At 44.5% G+C, this 20251-nt stretch overlaps 1 protein-coding gene across 1 annotated transcript in view; it reads right to left on the reverse strand.

Moving 5' to 3' along the window:
- Window positions 1-3095: 3095 nt before the first annotated feature.
- The window catches only part of LOC133140358 (protein unc-13 homolog B-like), a 150389-nt gene continuing 133233 nt past the window's right edge, over window positions 3096-20251 (reverse strand). The window contains exons 31-39 of the mRNA XM_061260257.1: window positions 9666-9754; window positions 9090-9236; window positions 8789-8912; window positions 7464-7517; window positions 7094-7165; window positions 6159-6306; window positions 4576-4668; window positions 4247-4406; window positions 3096-3629 (exon numbers count right to left, since the gene is read on the reverse strand). Of these exons, the coding sequence (XP_061116241.1) occupies window positions 3344-3629; window positions 4247-4406; window positions 4576-4668; window positions 6159-6306; window positions 7094-7165; window positions 7464-7517; window positions 8789-8912; window positions 9090-9236; window positions 9666-9754 (1173 nt within the window). The 3' untranslated portion in view covers window positions 3096-3343. The remainder of the gene's footprint in view (window positions 3630-4246; window positions 4407-4575; window positions 4669-6158; window positions 6307-7093; window positions 7166-7463; window positions 7518-8788; window positions 8913-9089; window positions 9237-9665; window positions 9755-20251) is intronic.

Genomic DNA, 20251 nt, shown 5'->3' on the forward strand with positions numbered 1-20251 from the left:
TTTTGGGAAATAACCCCTGCCCAGTGTTGTTGCCAATGGCCATTTTTTATTAATCAATCAGCTGATCTGCAACTTGGCATTTGCCTTTCCCACGATACAAACTTGTACTTCTGCACTTTCTTGGCCTTTGAGGCACTCTTGAAAACATGGCTTTTGAAATTTGAGTTGAGTTTTCTTTATTAGTTAAAAATAAGCTGTGTGAAATACTTCAGGAGTTACTTGCAAATGTGAAACACGTTTCCAGGAAACATTACCTGGGATTTACTACACAATGTGCTTTCCACAGAGAGGTCAAGAGAGGAGCATGGGTACAATAAGGCCCACCCAGCTTTTAATAGTTATACAGTATGTGTGTAGAATGAGTACTTGAACAAAAGTAGTACTACTGTTGTACAAAAAGTTTTGGAAACGATTTCAAGCAAGAATTGTCCTGTGGGACCATCTTGCTGGTTTTTGTTACAGTTAAATGTTGCTCTCTCTCCTTCTCTCTCTCTCTAATAAGGATATACTGCAATGCTTTTTGTTCTAAAATCAGTTTAGGAAATGTCAGCAAGTGTTGCTTTCATACAATTTCATTTAAAAAAATGTTTATGAGTACTGTCCAAAAGATTTTTGTTTTAAGCAGTGTGATAAAATGTGTGATAAAACATTCTAGAAAACTCAAGGCCAAGCAAACAGTGGCTGACTCCTACTGAAGAGGAAGTCAATTGTAGGCCAATAAAACTCAGACTCCATTGACTCCAGACTCCGTGTGAAAAAAAAAACTGAAGTCACAGTTAAAAGCTGCTCAGCTTAGAACACTTGCTGATTGTTCATTAAGCTACAGTATCTTAGTCTTATTTCAAAGTATAGAATAAGTAATTGAAAGTGCTAGTCTGCTAGCTTGAACAAAGCTTTTGAGTTTTAGAACATTGTGCACTGAGCACAGAGTGCAGTGTATCATTATGCAAATTTTGCATAATATATATAATATATATATATAAATAAAATAACCTGGATGATCCACGAGAGCCAAGGAAGCAAAAAATCACCTCCTGGCTGTAATGGCGTGCAACTGTAAAACTGCATTATAAAGCAATCAGTCTCCATTAATGCCAATAACTCAATAGACAAATCGGTTCATAAATACTTTATGTACAAAACCCATGAATTGGTACAGAATTTTGACATTTTACAATTCTTTCACCACTCTGTGCTTTCATGACTCACCCCCAAGTGACAGTACGCAAATAAAAATTCACAACCCATGGTCTGTCACTCACTTTGTTTGTATACAGTACATTACATGCTATTTATTATCTTTTCACATATTTATAATACAGAAAAATATTTGTGCAAGAGTTCACATTGTAAAAATATTCAAGAACGACTGTTTGCACTGCTTGGCACGAGGTATGTACACAAAATATGGATATTTTTCTCTTCCTGAATGGCAAAGGAGGGGCATACGCTGCCCCGCCCCTTTTTCTAGTCCAATCACAGTCTTCCTTTCAGGAGGTCACGGCCTGTACTATCAACCTAACAGACCGACAGACTGTCACTCTTGTGTGTAAGATTGTGTCAGTACACCAGGTGGATTCCCTTACTGTCACATATCTACAGTGGAATGAGTCTCCACATCTATGTTAACATTGCACCTGGGCCGGTTTGACCTGGAAGTAAAATCCGTAGGTCACCCCCTCACAGCCTGCTCTTCCAAGATGGCTACAGGAAGTTCCCATGTTCTGAAGAATGAACGTAAAGAAGCTTTTTTTAAACTTTGTTCTGACTCTTTTCTCAAGTGATTCTGCTTTTGGCAGGGATGGTCAGTGCCTAGAGAAGGACATTAGTCAGCGAATTCTCAGCACAGCCCACATCGAGAACTGTGGAAGATGCCAATGGTTAACCCAGCACGATGAGACAGCATGATTAGTGCAACATACTTTTTCAGACAAAAAAAGTGAATGCATTATGTAATAAATGAAAAGTATTCCACCAGATTTGTTTTCCCCATCACTGAGGTATTGCAATGAAAGAAATGACAGGCTGGATCAATTCAATGACAGCAGAACCACTCAAGATTCCTCAATCTCTACAGTAAGGCCTTGCATTGAAACAGGGCTATGCTTGCAGAACTAAAAGGTATGAAAAGTACCTAAAAAGGTACAAATACTTGTCGCTGGGGCCGTACCCTACAGGCACAAAAATGTTAACCCTAGCCAGCAATACATGATTAATTTGTACATCCTGCTTGGAAAACATACTCATTTGTACCCGAATAGAACATTACTGTACTTTCAGGGTAGATTTGGGAAATTTGATCCTTGAACAGCAAAAATGCACTTCCACCGTCACTTTATTTCTGAGAGTGTAGGGAAGCTATAAACAAAAGTAACTAGTCTGCAAACCACCTGTGGCTTTCCCTCAGAGCTGCCTCTGTCTCTCTTTTCCCATCCTACAGAGAACTCCAGTCATAGCCCCAGAGAGAAACTCTGAAGGACCCAGATTTAGACACAAAAATGCGGGTGGCCTCACTATTTGAAGAGCAGAAATGGAATTCAGTTGATCGACTGAAATGCATAATAATGCATATTAAATGATACATAAAAACACTCTATTCACATATCTTGCAGTCACTCCCCTTTCAATTCAAATATGATACTGTTTATTTTCCCAAAAGCAGCAAGGCTATGGTTTCCCATCCTAGATGTTGTTGATCTCTAAAAACACAGTAAAAACCCTTTTACAACATATGTTAAGCATCTCGGTCAAAACTGTGAGCCCCCAAGTGCATGGAATAAATAAATAATCTGGTGCACAGAAGTAAACAGTTATTTGGATACATTCACTGCATTTACTCAACTCGATACACTCAGGGAGGACAATATCAGCGATACATCTGTCAAACTCCACGCATTCAGGACCATAAAACTGTAAGGCAGTAGATGCTGTGACAAGTTTTGGGGAATTGCAAGTGGGTTTGCTTGACTGGACAGCAGAGGCCCTGTCCGATTCACAGACAGACAAATAAATGGAATGTCAGTGAGAATACACAGCGAGTGCATGTGTGTGCGTGTGTGTGTGTGTGTGTGTGTGCATGTGTGTGTGTGTGTGTGTGGCGAGAGAGGTTGGCAGCAGGCCACATCTTCAGAGAGAAAGGAGTGTGCGGGAGATGAGAAAAGCAGAAGAATACTGTGTGCACGACCTCAAGGTCACGCAACCCTCGTTTCACCTGCTGCTCTCCTCCTCTCTCCTCCTCCCCCTCCCTCCCTCTTCCAGAACAAGCAGAGAGAGGAGGGGGCAAAACCCACCGCCCGACTCAGTCACATGCTCGCTCCAGCCCTTCTCATTGGCCGGCCCCCTCTCATCTGCCCTCCTCCGCGGAGCGCGTCTCGGACTTGAGCTTGACGACCTCGCGGGCCACCTCGTCGGCCGAGCGCTGGGACAGGATCCGGAGGACCGTGACGCCCGTCTCGTCCAGGTGGATCCGGGGGCCCAGGGGGCACCAGCAGGCACAGCCGGCCCTCTCCGCCACGTCCCGCAGCTGCAGCACCGACACCCCCACCATCCGGTCCGCCCGCCCGAAACAGTAGTCCTTCACGCACACCTGCAGCTCGTAGCAGTCCAGAGGGGCCTCGTTGCCTAGGACACTGAGAGGGGGGTTGAGGAGGGGGGGGGGGGGGTTATGACAATTAGAGACAGGGTGATAAGGTGATGGATAGATAGAAGTCATGGATGGAGAATGGAGGTATGTGAATGGTAAGTTTGAGTTTGGGAAGGATAGCATTGGGTGGGGGGTTTTTGATGAAGAGATATAAAGTTAAGGAGGGAGAGATAAAGATAGAGGTAGATGAAGAATGGTGGGGGAAAGGTAGTTTGAGATTGGGAAGGTTGGAGGTGTGTTTTATGATGAGATATAAAGAGAGGGATGGAGATATAAATATAGACATCGGTTGAGAACAGTGTGGGAAAGGTAGTTTGCGTTCAGGAAGGACAGGGTTGGGTTTAGGGTCGTCAAACGATCGAGAGAGGGAGAAGGAGAAGTGGATGCGGGGTTGAGAGGAAGAGAAAGAGAAGAGGTGGAGAAAGTACGTGCGGAGGAGTGGTGCAAAAGAGAGTTCAGGGTGGACAGAGAGGTTGAGAGAGGAAGAAGAGGTAGGGAAGTGACAGAAAAATGTAAGCAAGTCACAGAGTGGCCTGGATACTCATATTTCAATTTCCACTCCCCAGAAAAAGCTCCAAAGGGGTTGGGGACGTAAGCACTCACAAGTGGAATGTCTCGTTGTACTTGGGCGACCAGCTGTTGTTCTTGGACTTGGTGGAGAACTTGCGCTTCTTGTCGCTCAGGTGTGGGCCAATCATGGTGACCTCCACGAAGGGGCGGAACATTCCGGTGGTCTGCCACTTCAGGTCATTCACAGCCACGACTGAGAAAGAGAGAAAGCGAGACAGACAGAGAGACACACAGACAGACAGACAGACAGACAGAGCAAGAAGGATTTTTATGATCACCATCATTCCGTCGTTATCATCATCATTTCTTGACGGGAAAAGGATTTTAGGGATTGTGGTCTCTTGGGATTATTCAGGACCCACCTTTCACAGTGACCTTTTGCTCTCCATTTCCGGGGTTTGTGGAAAGCTCCACCTGTATGGAGATCTCGCCCACGGGACGGTCCACCCCTGACCCTGCAGAGGGGGTGGGGGGGATTATTCAAAAAAATGTAAGAATATTAAAAGATTGACCAAGCCCAGTCAGGACCATCTGCCATCTAAACAGTCCAAGACTTAAGCCTCCTCAGATGTTCTCAGAATTCTGGATTCTGAAAGGCAGTCTTCAATAATGCTCCAAAATTCTATGATTGAGAGTTGGACTGAGGTTAGTTGGGTAAGACCTCATGCATTTATCACATTCTTACGCATTACAGACAGACCCAGGCCTGAGCCTCTTTGGTTCTTACACACGCCCCACATTGCTGAGGTTGTGACGTAAACGTTACTCTGGCATGCCTGTGGTAATTGAAAACAGTAGTTTTCCACTGCAAGCTCTAAAAACCCCTGCCAGTATCTCCATGTACCCTGGTACTGAGGGTCCAAAGTGTTGGCAGATTTTTGTTCCGCCCAAGCACCTCACCTCCTGTTTCAACCTATCGCTGTCAACCGAACTGAAACAGTAATACATAGTTTCTATCCCCAGCTCATTTCAAAAGTTAAAAAAATTATATTGTATTCAATATTGTTAAACAATGCAGTTTATGGGAGTCCATTGGGTAGGGTACAGTAGAAACACTGAAGTTGCTCAAAGGAGGTGGGTTATGATTGGGGAGCAGGGTCAACCATGGTGATCTGGGATAATTGGAGGAACAATTTCTATTGTCAGGTGATTTTGTAATTGATCTGGGGTGGTACTGAGGAGGTGAGTGGGGTTTGGGGGAGGGTCCGAAGACCTCGCTAAGGGAAGTCTGGGGAGGCTTTTTGGCTGTTGTGACCTACCCCTGTTCGGGTGAATTTTTTCGTTCGGGGTTATCCGTATACCCATCCCATTATGCACTGAGAGAGAGAACATGGAGTGAAAGACAATAGAGGAAAGAAAATGAACAAAACAAAACAAACATTCACGTCTATGCTGAATGCAGATACTGCAAGATGATCCAATCCTGACTCTCTAGATTACGGAGCGTTCCTCTGTCGACAGAGAGACAGAACATTGTTATTGTTGTCTCACTGTTGCCCTCTGCTGGCTAAATGCAGAGCCACAGCCCCGTGTCGACTCGTTCTGCCAGAGGGTGAAGAGTCATGCACTACGGCTCATTTTAGACTGCGGTGAGTTATCTGACTACACACGGTGTATAACAAAAAGCATTAATTATTCAAACGAACGAGAAATTATTCATTTTGCCGCAGTTAGCGCAGAGGAGAAACTCAATTACAAAAAGAAATGTATGAAAAATGCAAATGTTTTAGACTGCAGATGAGAAGGGTCTGTGGAAAAGTCTGTATTAAAGCCATACAAACCAAAATGTCTTCAGTACTAACTCTGGGTACAGGGACGGAATCAATCAGGCGATGGTCAAGAAAAGAGGACCTTGCACGGCACCAGTTGTGGCATGAGTGTGTGTATGTGTGTGTGTTTATCTATGTGTGTGTGTGTGTGCTTACTGCACACGTTGTGGCCTCACCCTGGGTGTGCTGGCTGGTGACGAGGGTGCGTATGAGCGCGTCGGTGGTCTGTGTGTAGAGAGACAGCGCGTAGCGGAGGGAGGACAGCTCCGAGCTCTTCTCCAGGTACGCCTTCTTCAGCCCGTTCCCCCCGGCGTGGAAGTATTGCTGCACAGCGCGCGGGAAGAGGGAGAGGAGAGGGAGGGATGAGAGAATGGAGGGATAGGGGGAGGAGAGGGAGGGATGAGAGAATGGAGGGATGGGGAGGAGAGGGAAGAGTGAGAGAATGGAGGGATGGGGAGGAGAGGGAGGAATGAGAGAATGGAGGGATGGGGAGGAGGAGAGGGAGGGATGAGAGAATGGAGGGATGGGGAGGAGAGGGAGGAATGAGAGAATGGAGGGATAGGGCAGGAGGAGAGGGAGGAATGTGAGAATGGAGGGATGGGGAGGAGAGGGAGGAATGAGAGAATGGAGGGATGGGGAGGAGAGGGAGGAATGAGAGAATGGAGGGATGGGAAGGAGAGGGGGGAGTGAGAGAATGGAGGGATGGGGAGGAGAGGGGGGAGTGAGAGAATGGAGGGATGGGGAGGAGAGGGAGGGATGAGAGAATGGAGGGATGGGGAGAGGGAGGAATGAGAGAATGGAGGGATGGGGAGGAGAGGGAGGAGTGAGAGAATGGAGGGATGGGGGAAAAGAGGGAGCAATCAGGTGTCTCCCCAATTTCCACTGAGTTCAGCAGACAAAAATGGCAGAAAACTTGCTTTCTGCTTTCTAGAGCTGAAAACAAACTTCTAGGCAACTTCTACACTAATAATGACTTGATGCAGTCCCCTTTAAAAACCTTTATACTGTGAACATCGTTTTAAGAGTAGAAACCCATAATCAGTTTGTTCTGGTGCTAAATGACTGACTGAATACTTATGAATACAGACCGTGGCCCCGCCCCCTGTCTCACCTTGATGGTCTCCAAGGATACCTCCATAACAGCACACTGTTTAGGGCTCAGGCTCTTAGTCTCACTCCCGCCCTGCAACCAATCGGAAGACAAGGTGAGAGAGACCTGGAGAGTTTCCATCCAAACCAACCAATCAATACCTTCCACAAACCAACAGCTCTGAACAGAACAATAAACAATACATGCTTATCCTAATGAGTGCAATAAGTCTTTATTCTGGGAAGAACAGTACAGAAAAGATGAATAGAAAAATGTAACTTACTCTTAAATGTTCTATAAATATAAATTGTGAATAGCAGCATTAGAACGGACTGGGAGAAACATACATATTCATAACCATATAAACAGAATGCACGCATCGGTGCAGTACCTTCAGTTTGGACAGCTGTCCCAATTCCTTTGCCGCTGTGAGGATTTGTACACCCTAAACACAACCGAGAGGAACAGAGTAAAGATGATGTCACCACAGTAAAAAAAAATACTTTTTCCCATAGCCTCCAGTAAATAGTTGACTGCTATATTCGCCTGCAACAAAGGTTAAAATTCAGTACAACTTATTTCTCTTTGACTGTGGCAGTTAATCTCAGGCAAGGGCCCCAAAATACATACATAAAAATAAAAAGCAGTACACTGGGGCCCCTTAACCATGCCGGGGCCTTAGGCAGTTGCTTATATGGCATGAAGGTTCTGTTAACACAAAACAAACTGTAAAAGTGGTTTATACTCTGGGGTTGTCCACTAGAGGGCAATCATTCACTGAATTGAAGGAAGCTTTTAGCTACAGTTCAGTCCAGTGCAAACTAAGTCAGCGCTACTCAACTCCACGTCCTACGGGCCACAGTGTCTGCAGGTATTTGCTCCTTCCGTGCGCTACATCACCTGATTACACTAATTATGTTACCTGCTCGGTTCAGATAAGGTAATTTGTAAAATGAGCAAATGGCTGCAGACACTGCGTTGAATAGCGCTGGTCTAGTGTATCAAACCAGCCCCCAAAAAAGCACAGCTACACTCTACCATACAAGCCCCACAGCATGAAACTTTTTCTAAAGTGAGTCTTGTGTTGTTGTATTGTATTAGTGAGTGGTGATATGATGTTGTTCTCCTGAGGCCAGGGTAGACCTGAGGTACTGTATGATTGAAGAGTGTGTTGGAGAGATGGGACAGGTTTGGAGTTTGTTCACATAACTCAGGGATGACTCTGGGAACATTAATTATTAGGTGAGGGTTTTGTCAAGAGAACTCAAATCTGCCGGCGTGCCTGGGACTGTGTGTGAATATATGTGTGTCTGTGTGTGCATGTGTGCTTCTGTGTGTGTGTGTATGTGTGTCTTTGTGCTTCTGTGTGTGTGTGTGTGTGTGTGTGTGTGTGTGTGTGTGTTTGTGTGTGTGTGTGTGTGAGAGAGTGTGCGTGTATGTGTGTATGTGTTTGTGTGTCTGTGTGTGTGTGTGCCCGTGTGTGTGTATGTGTGTATATTTGTGTGTGTGTGTGTGTGTGTGTGTGTGTGTGTGTGTGGGTGTGCACGTCTGTGTGTGTGTGTGCTAGCTGTTACGCTGCTGATCCTTTGTGACCATCCAAACGGACATGTCATAGAAGAGGGATGTGTTGGGTGGTGTAAGGGTGAGAGGGGGAGGTGAGTGACAGACTCTGTAAGTGTGAGACAGATGTGTGCCTGAGGAGTTCAGGGCTCTTACAAAGCTGTCGTTGCTCTGGGGAAGCACAATGATCTTCTCCATGCTGTTCATCACGATCCTCCACAGGTCCTTCAGAACCCGCTTCAGGACAGTCTTTTCACACACAGACGCAAACAGAATCAAACTGCCCACACGCAGGAGAGAGAGAGCACACACACACAGTTAAACAGATACATAAAAATGTACCCAACATGGAAAAATATCACAACCATATAAATGGAAGCATTGAATTATGAAAACAATGCTACTGCCCTACTATCAGAGGACAGATGGGTACATCAGGTACAAAGGCTTCACTCACTTTCCATCCAGAAACTCCATGAGGGGGCGGAGGATGTTGTCGGAGTCGGATTCCACGGTGTTGCGTGCGTTAGCATTGACGGGCCCCTTCACCTGGTACAGCAGCTCAGCCATCTGTCGCAGACAGCCATCGATCCGGCTCTGGAAGCTGAGAGATGGGTAACCATGGAAATGGGGTCAGATACACTCACCAATCAACACCAACTCTCCCCAACCAATAACCAAGACTCACCAATCAACACCAACTTTCCCCAACCAATAACCAAGACTCACCAATCAACACCAACCCTCCCCAACCAATGCCAACTCTACCCAACCAATAACCAAGACTCACCAATCAACACCAATTCTCCCCATCCAATAACCAACCCTCACCAATTAACACCAACTCTCCCCAACCAACAACCAACACTCACCCATCAACAGCAACACTACCCAACCAATAACCAACTCTGACCAATGAGTGTTGAAGTGTGAGGGGAAAGCTGGACTTTTTGGGGGAGGTTTGTTTTAGTGTGAGATGGTATGGAATGGCTCGGGAGAGCGGAGGGTTTATAATCAGATACCAGTGGCTCACCTGTTCCCAAACATGGCACTCAGGTTGTCCAGAACGGTGTTCAGCTTCACCTGTAGATCATTAAGCAGCTCTGCAGCCTCTGAGTCAAGCTGTAGGCAGACAGACAGGTAGGGAGAGCGCACTCTGATTAGTTGACATATCCTGCCATTCACAAAGCTTCTCCAATGGCAAGCCCAGTATTTCACGGTGCCCCACCCCTCACTAGCTGAGTGAGTGGCTCCTGCAATAACAACCCTTTACTACTAGATGGGGAAAAGAGCAAAACAAAGTTGTGTTGGAAAAATGAAATTCCATGACTGTCCAAATGATTGGAGTTACGGTGAGCTGCCAATCCAAGCCCAGTTCCGCTTACATTCTGCCTAACGAAACCTCATTATTCTCCTGTTGCTACCGCAAAGCACTTCTAGCTACAGCAGCTTTTTATAAAAAATAAATAAAACATTTTTAAAAAATTGCTGTTTTGCCAGAATGTGTTAAACAAGCCAAATAACAGGCTGCGGGGCCCGGACACTTGTCGCTCTAACGACCCCACTGAGACGATCGCTTTCCCGGACGCCTCCGTGACTCTGACCACCACCTGTGGATCAGCACAGCCCACATCCAGAGCAGATTAGCAGCTGCTGTTATCTGCCACAGCGTGTCATCAGCCGGCCCGCTCTCCTCTCAATTAGAGGGACTGCTGGAGGTCAGCCAGGCATCTGCGCCGCAATTTTGGGAAGTGGTGTAACACCCCACACACACACACCCCCCCACGGTGGTTTCGCCTGTCGAAAGCAGGAACCCCATATTCTCACCCAGTGAGATGGCATTATTGAACAGGGGTTTTAACCTCTTCTGATCCAGAGACCCCCACCCAGGCTGAAAGGCATCCAGGCAGGGTTCAAATTGAGGGCATTTTACCAGGTAGGTGGGGGGATGGGGGGGGGGGGGGGGTTGAGATTGCGATTGCCATTCCTGCTGAAAACCCAGGTTCTAGAAGATTCCCGTTGTGAGTTGTGAGGGGGGGGGGGGGGGGGGGGGTGCAGGCCCACACAGTCACAGTCTTCAGCCCACACAGAGAAAAAAATCTATGAAAACACGACACTTAGAAATGTTTCTCTTTTAATGTTTTTTTTAGCTCGATGATGATGTTGTGGCAGGTGACTCCTGTGCCTTTGTTAAAAATTCAGGTGACAGAAACCCTTTTTGCGTAAAAAGTCTGGGCTGCATCTCCGAAGCGGCCCCCGAGACTGAAAATGATCGGCTCATTCCATATTCACGTCGTCGGAGGAATGGGTGATTGACAGCTCTGGGGAGGAAGGGGGAGTAAAGCCTCCAGACAGCGACCTTGGCTGGGTCTGACCTTATTTATGTTTGAAACAGAGGGAGTAATTCTGTCGGATGCCGGAGCTCCTGGTCTTTTAGGTGGCAAGGCGAAGTTAGTGAGAAAATGAAAACAACACCTGAGACCGGTAAAAGAAAAGCCCCCATTTTATGCTCAAAGCAATTAGGTCCAATAAATCTCCGGTGAAAGAAAACACTCACATAGAACTTCAAACCAAAGCAACATCGCAACCCCTCCCATACTTCATCGCCCTTGAGAAAAACAGTCGACTCCACTTCCAAGCTCAACTTTGAGGCAATAACTCAAACAGATATGGTAGCTTACTTATTTCTCATACAAAATAATGTTCAAAAGTTCCATGCCAGGGAAAATGTATTGGGCCTAATTACTCCTTGGCCCCGTTAACAGAAATGCTCCAACACTAAATCTGTTCACATTTGAAAGTAACATACGGAATCTGCTCATAACATGCTCTTCCACCTCCATGGAGTCTTACTCACACCAAACCCAAGCCTACAAACAACACGGCAGGCGAGAAGATATTTTTCACCAACTGAACCACGTATTTTGATTAATGACACTTTGAATATAAAATGCCTCCCTCCAGTGAATGACGTTGTAAATAACATGCACATAAGCTGCTCCTCGAGATCTCTCCAATTCTCAATGCACCACCACAAGCATAATAGCATTCCACACACGTAGCGTTTGATACCATGCTAATTTATGCAGTATCAGGTTCAGCCCCTCTGTTTTCATAACCCACAGTCTGCTATGGCTACAGAGGAATCTACGACGATAGGGGAAACTACTGGAGGAAAGTTGTTCTTTGAAGTAGTTTTCTGTGCTGGTATAAGCCTTCTAGAGCACTACAAGGGTTTGAGGAAAAGCACGTTCCCAATTTCACCCATTCAGACCCAAATCTACATTTAACAAATAGATATAAAGCCGTTAGAAAATGTCACTTCAGAAAATGAAAGCACAGAAAACTAGATGTGAACAACTTGTCCTCGAGTCTACTCAAGCCCACCTTCTCTGTCATGGCATTGGCTTCGATCTTTAAAAAAGAAAGAAGAAGAGTTTAGCTGCCATTTCCAAATTCCCTTTCACAGAGTTTTTGAAGTTATACATTTCTTTTTTCCATATAAAGCGTGCGACTGAATGGATTGAATGCTATGTCCCTGATACTGCAGTATCTCAACAGGACAAGAAACAAACCTACCTTGTTCTCCTCATCTTTGGACTAATTATAACACAAACACAAAGGAGACAAAAAAAGACATGGACAACATTTAGAGCGGGTAGGTCCTTCTCACAACCAACAGCACACATGCTGACCATCCACACATTATTACCTTTCAGACATAATGATATTTTGTGAGCATTTCAACTTGCATAAAAAGTCAAGTTACATCAACTCTAATACTACAGAAACACATTATTAGAAAATAAATACTGCTGAATAATGACATACTCATAAATTATAAATTATAGGTTACGCTCACAATACAAATCCCACAATACACTCCAAATCACTCAGTATATCTTTGAGAAATGTTCCAAACACAATCATTCAAACCTGGCCACACAAATAAAAAAACTGCTTCTCCACAAAACCAGCACATCTGAACTGCAGATTCGCTGAATATTAGCTTTTTTTTTTTTTTCATTTGGCTCTGTACTCTGTACTGTAGATTTGTGGAGTACAGAGCTATGCAGATTCTCAGCTTTTATTTAAGGGTATTTTTACACACTTTGGTTTCACCTTGTCGAAACTACAACACTTTTTTTATACGGAGCTTACATCCTTAAGTAAAACCTGAGAATTTGTACTTTACACTTATACATCTAGGATTGTGGAATACAGAGCCAAATCAAGAAAAAATAGGTCTTTGCCTCAAATATTATGGACCTTACTGTGTATATGTCAATATCTCAAAGCTGCAATAATCTTGATCTGCAAATATTGTGAAGTGATGTAATATAATGATAATGTTTATTTAATACATTTTAAACTGCATCCAATGTGCGTAAGAGGCAGATCTGTGGGAGCCCCACTGATGCAAGCATTAAGAATCGTAAACCATTAAGAAACAAGCCAAATGCGTTTGTGCTAAATATGCAAGCCGTGTCTCATTACAGGGCAATTTGTGCTTTATTCAAGCATTACTCATGTTCCCACATCTTAAGCGGACAAGAAGTCATCCTACTCAAGTCGTTCATGCGCACGCCTATGGATTTCTGTTTTAATTATACTATTACGAGCGCTTACACACACACACACACACCACCCCCCTTTCTCTGACACAAACACACACTGGTTTCATGTGTAGGATGCACTGCTCATTATTTTAATTTGAAAAGGGCCTGGAAAAAGAACAAGAGCAACATTTTAATTGATCTGAACAGCTGAACAACCCACCTGTTTACTCTTGTTCTCCACCTTCAGAGAGGGGAACAGACACGGTTTTAAATGCGATGTTCAAAAACACAAAATGGCAGTTCAGAACACCACAATGACTAATTCACAGTTTGTCCACTACCATAAATGAATTATAATCAACGGAATAACCACCATGTCTCACGATATCTTTACACATGAGCGTGCAGTATGCATTTTTCATGAGCCATTTCATTATCCAGCGAACAGCCAACCAAAGGCAAATTGGGGTAAAATCAATGAGGCAAATTAAATGTAACGTAATTCAACCTATTAAATAAAATCTATTAAAAAATGAAAAAATGAATACTGAAAACATGCGGCTCAAGTACTAAGCAGCGTTACGCAAGCCAAGAGCATACATATTGCATAAAATTGTATTGAATGGAATAACATTTTTTATCACGCCTCATCTGTGCTATCATCAGAAAGATGAAGCAGGGGTATGACATTAGCTGTTGCCGTTTGGGCAGACACAATTCGATAGGACACGCTCGAGTGACAGGGAGGACAAATGCCTCGATAGCTCTTCCAGTCACGTCCGTTCTCCGGCCGCTGTCCCCCAAGCTCTTGCCAGCCCCAAATGCAAACGAGATCTATCTAATTAAGCCACCGTCTAGACTCAGCCACTTCAGGTGGGCCAGGGAGGGGGTTTGGGAGAAGTGAGATACAACGGAACAGCGGGAAGTCTGGGAAACGTGCCAGTCATGATAAAGGAGGGATTCAGGAACGCAAGCAGGGAGCTGACCTATGTCACATGCTTATAGACAACATATTTACTGATGCGGATAAGGGGAGGGGGGTGGGGGATGAGCTATGGGGGACTCGATCCCCCGGATGAACCCACCTGTTTTTCCGCGTCTTTCTTTTCCGTCTGCTGGGGCCCCGAGTGAAAGAAAGGGAGAAATGTGTGGTATGTGGGACACTAAAGGCCACAGGCTTTGTGTTCTGCGTAGCTTTGTGCAATTAGGGTATCGTAGGGCAAGGAGACAGCATTGAACACACACCATACACCGCGTTCAGGGCAAACTAACGAGACGCTGCCTGGGTTGTTTATGTAAATGTTTTTGTCGGTCCACTTATAATTTATTACCTGTAAAATATTTGAATATGCATAAGGCGCAGGAGGATCATATTAAAGATTACATCAATCAGAAAAGAGTAATGGGCACAGCAACAATGGTTTCCATGGAAATGCTGGTATTCAAACCCGGACAGCATAGATTGACAAATCATTCTGTCTCTCCATCTCTCTCTTTCTCCCTCTCCCTATCAATCTCTCTCTCTCAATCCATCTCTCTCTCTTTCCATCTCTCTCCTGGACAACATATTGATGGAGAGATGGGGATCATTCCCACCGAATACCAACATATAGAAATTACTAAAATGAGCAACACCACATAACTACCATCTATCATGATATACTGTATATCATGAGAATTAGTACTGTTTACTGGGGCCTGTTTTAATGAATACACACCTTTTCCTTCTTGCTCTCAATCTGGGGAACAGAGAGGGGGGGAACCAATTCAGTGATGAATGGACTACACTGATTGCCTACATTGCCCACATTAGCAAGCACATGCAGAATTCTGATAAAGGCAGCATGTCTATATTATGATATGTATAAATGATGCATCACCTTGTAGATTCATTACTGCAGATACGTTCCTTTTTGGTTTCTGTCTAGTCTAGTAAACTCACCTTTTCTTTGTCAAGCTATTGAATGCAAGAGGGAAGAAATGGAATAAACTATGAATATGACATTAGAAGCAAGAAAAAGCTTGTTTTTTTAGCGCTTGCGAATTCAATCAAAATATTTACAGTAGCTTAGTGGTTTTGAAGTATGGGTAGTATTAATTAATAAATAAATAAATAACCTTAAGGAATTAAAATGAAATTTTGCAGCAGCGTTCAAGTTGTCAACTGCTATTTAACAAGATGGCTATTATAATAGGCACCACAAGGATAGCAACATCTGGAGGGAACTCTCACTCTCACTCTCACACCACATACACAAACACAAACACACACGCACACGCACGCACGAACACAGCAGGGACAGTTCATTTACATCAGAGTTCCTCTCAAACAAACCTTTTCTTCACCACGCTCCAACTGAGAGAGGCAAAGGAAGAAAACAGTCTGGCTTTAAACACCTTTCAGAAACTTTACAACACATTTACAAAAGTGTCTACCAGGGCAGCAGAAAGGGGTCTGCCGAGCGGCAACAAGACGACACAAGCCTCGGGCTAACTTTCACCCAGAGTGCACCCCTGCAAGGCCCGATTCCACTGAACAGAGCTACAGCAGGCCTGCTCTGAATATAGCTACTCATTGTGATCTGGAAATATATTCCACATGTGGTGATCGAATAAAATGGATACACAGTGAATGCCATTCGTGAGGATTATTAACACTAATTCTGATGAACAGTATGTCAAAGTAATTGCTTGTCATAAACAATGCCTCAAATATGAACGTATAAGGAATGCATGTAAGTGATTCTAAGCAGGGATGCAGGGATCGTACGACTCATTTGTGATTTCGGCAAAAGCAACAAGGGCCCATATTTGCCATTTGCTGATTCAAACAGACCCGAAACAAGTCTTTCTGCTCCTGTCAAACCAACCTTTTCTTCCTTCTGTTTGTTGTCAGGCTAAAGACAAGAAGAGAAGAGAGAGGGGGGGGGGTTCATACAGTAGTTGTCAGTCACTCACAACATTGAAAGACACGCTCTACTGTATCCTGCAAACATAATGCTCCTGAGCTAATTGGAGCCACAATGTTCCTCTATTCAGGGCCTTGTCCTCCTCATTTGCTTTACTGTACCATACTATCCCCCACCAACAATGTCTTGGCAGTTGGCAGTCTAATTTCTCTCCACAAAAGGCAACTGCCAATCCCCTCGAGAATTGACACGAGGAAAATCAAGGTGAAATGGACCAAGAGATGTGTGGGGGTGAGGTTGGAGTGATGGCGATCTATTAAAATGGGGTAGAGGGGGCTCTAGAACTCTTTGACATGTGCGGCTGACATTGTCCAGTAAAACAGGGTTGTGTGGAAGTATAGTGCCATATGTAAAGCCTCCTCTACACCAAGCTACTAAAGCATATGAGGTGGGGGCTGTACCACTGGGAACGGGGGGTGGGGAGCTACGGATGGCTGTACCATTGTGATGGGGGGGGGGGGGTGGCTAGGGAGGACCCATTTGTCAAACACTCTTCTATCTACACCCCTACCAGCCCTCAACAAGCCTCACCTCTGAATCCGAACCTCTTGACTGTCATGGAGTGAGGAGAGAGAGAGAGGATATCAGAGGAACGAGAAAACACCGCATAACTTTTATGCATGGGGGATGTGGTCTACCATCTTCCACAGCAGAAGTGAAGGCCCATCTCTTCAGAAAATGTACCCTCAATAACATTAAAACTTCCATAATCCTTTCTTACTCTACCCTGATTGCTCTTACCATTACAAGACTTGGTGCTAATTGTATGGACAGTAGCCTTGAGTTTTTTCTTGCTGGCTAAATATGTAGATGCCCAGCAATATTGTAATATTGAAATTCAAAGCACTTCTGCAAGTGGAACACAGCACCTGCCAAATTATGAAAATGTAAACAAGGCCTAACTGCCCATTAATCCAAGGGTTAACAAAAAACCAAGGAACAAAAGTCCACAAGGCCTCTGGGTTAAACCCTGACCATGTTCCCATTAGAGCTGGGAACATTAACCCTGGCATAATGTATAATGTGGCTTGGTCTGTGGAAACAGAAGTTCACACTTAATTTCACAGCTAACCACGAGGAGCTGCAGTCGATTTGCTGAAAACATGCTTGCGCCTTCAAGCGCAGACAGCCTGATGGAAAAACAGCCAATGACATTCACTTTTGTAATAATAATATTGAGCCAGGAAACCTTTCATGTATCGATAAAATCCCACATTCATAACGCACATTTTTAAAGTCTAGACTAGGGGTGCAGAAATTCAGGGTGTGCATTTATCAGCTTTCACCCGGGCTTCGATCTTCAGTTCAGTTTAAGGCCCTTCAGTATGCCTCCGGCAACATTCAATGACATTACGCTGTAATTGCGAGAATTCGGCTTGATCCCACAGTTGGAGACGCCCACCAGAATGCTGCTGAGATTGAACATGGCTCATTAAAAGCCAGCTGCAACAGCTGAGATCGGAGACATGGATTTACTCCTCAAATATTCCTGAATCAAAGATGCAATAAGGCTGAGAAAAGTAATGGATTACTTCAGAGTGATAAAATCAAGAATAACATCAAAAAAATCTAGCTCAAACTTGAATAATACAAATGAAAAAGATGAGAAATGCCTATCTGTATCCTAATGTAGGGTAGGGACCTCAAACCCCAGTCCTGGAGGGTCTACAGTGTCACTTTAGGCTTTGAAGACAAGACGTGTGGCCTCTTTATCCAATGAGTGACTTCAGTTAAGAACGTAAGTGCCGAAACCACCAATAAGCCGCTGACGCTGTGGCCATTTTGGAGCGGGAGTGCCCTGGTCTGACATATTTGGGCACAAACATGATTGTTTGTTCACTTTGTCACATTGCGGATGTAAAACAAACATGTCAGTCAGCAGTTTGAGTGGCTACAGGGAACGACAGGGAATCAGTATGACAGATGCTGTTCCCAGGACAGACCCTTTCCTCACCTTAGTTTCCGAATCGTCCGACTGGTGACATAAAAGAAAAGGGAGAGTAGGGAATTCACAAGATTACCCTTCTTTCATTTTCCCATGAATCATTGGACTCTCAAGAGAGAACTAAGGCAGCTCCCACAGTCACACAAATATTAAAAAATGTCTTAAGTAATGCAAACACCACATGGAAAATGAGGGAGAAATAGAACAATAATGTAATTCCTGTACCCCTTATTGGCACACACAGACACACACAGACACACATAGACACACACAGACACACACACACACACACACAGTACATGCACAGTACACGCACACACACAGACACACACACGCACACACACGCACAAAGACAGACACACACACACCCACACAGTACACGCACACAGAGACACACACACACAGTACATGCACAGTACACACACACAGACACACACACGCACAGTACACACACACAAACACACACAAACACACACAGTACACACACAGTACACGCACACAAACACACACAGTACACGCACAGTACACGCACACAAACACACACAGTACACGCACAGTACACGCACAGTACACGCACAGTACATGCACAGTACACGTACACAATGCAGCCAAAGAAGTCTAAGAATAACGTATGCAAATTTAACCTGTTGGCAAGTATTTTCCATTTAGAAAGGTATCAGACATAAGATGGAGTCACACTGAACAGAAACTCAGTGTTAAATAGCCAATTCCATAAAAAGTATGGATTTTACTCCACGGCGATACAAAACAACCTCTTCAGAATTAGTCCACGGGGGCACTACGCTCCCAGTTGTTTTTCGAGTGCTTGCCAAGAGGTACGGTGTGTATATTTTCTGTCAAAAAAATAATTTTCACCTCCTGTTTTCAAAGGCTCTCGTTTCCGAGTGCTCAGAAAGCAGTGTTTGGGTTTCCTCGATTCAAAGGCTTAGGATCCATTCAAAAACCCCCACAGTAATCTGTGTCAGCGCCAAAACCTGTGATAGCCCGTTTACAGCTGTCTGCGAGCTCCACTTTCCTCTCTCCTTATCGCTAATTCACCCTCTAATCTGTCTGTCAGCACAGCCCCCCCCCTTCTCTCCCCTCTCCCTGATGCTATTTGCAGGCATCCGTTGTCTTCCACCTGGTAAGAAACCAGGCAGAAACACAAGAAACCATTTCCTGTTTATATCCTACACCGGTGCCAACCTCTTCAGTAGAACAAAGACCCATTACACCAGAGTTTCTTAAACGGTGAGCTGGGCCCCAAAATGGGTCACGGGACTGTATGAGGAGGGTCCCCGAATAATTCTACTATGTGTATTTGAAGGGTCCCTAAAAGGTAGTAAAATATAATTTGGGTCACAATACTGAAAAAGATTTCTAATTTAGGTAATGCACAACTAACAAAGAGTGCATTAAGCCACTGACCACAAGCTGTTTATAAGCTCAATTGAAATTCTACTGGCCGAGATGCAAAAACAGAGATTGAATGTACAGTATATGCAGACAGTACTGAAGAGTACCAATGAAGATGCCAAGGCTGTGAATGTCACTTTAACTGTATGTCTGTGAAACGGCAAGACCCTGTCAGCTTTAAAAAACTCTCACAGCCTCCAACCAAGCTCAGGAGCAGGGTGACTTTAATGTATTCTCTTTCTTCAGATCAATCCCACGTCCCATCAATCCCTAGCATCGTTTCTACGGCCTCTCCTCAAACCCCTCTGCCAGGTCACGGAACCGCACCCAAACTACCGCTCCTCAACGCCACGTTCTACAGGCGCGCCAATACCCACCATGGAGCCATCGCCCTCGTCATCGGTGATGGCCTAATCCGAAAGGAGGCGGGAGAGGAAAGGAGATACAGCTGAGTTCCAGAGGCAGTGACAACTTCCTGGTCCACTACGCTAGGGAAATGTATCAACCTATTGCAAGGCTATTATTCTTCTCCACAAATATCTATGTAACTTTCAAAACACATCTATGTAATACATGTGTTTATAACTGTAATAGTTACATCTAGTATTGCTAGTACAGCAAAATATTTGTATACAGCAAGTAGAGAGGGTTATGAAACTAAAACTATTGGAAAGAAAATCTACCACGACATGACACAGACCCACCTCTTCATTATAATCCTCTGGCTCCT

Source organism: Conger conger, chromosome 11 (genome assembly GCF_963514075.1).
Source record: "Conger conger chromosome 11, fConCon1.1, whole genome shotgun sequence".
NCBI lineage: Eukaryota > Metazoa > Chordata > Actinopteri > Anguilliformes > Congridae > Conger > Conger conger.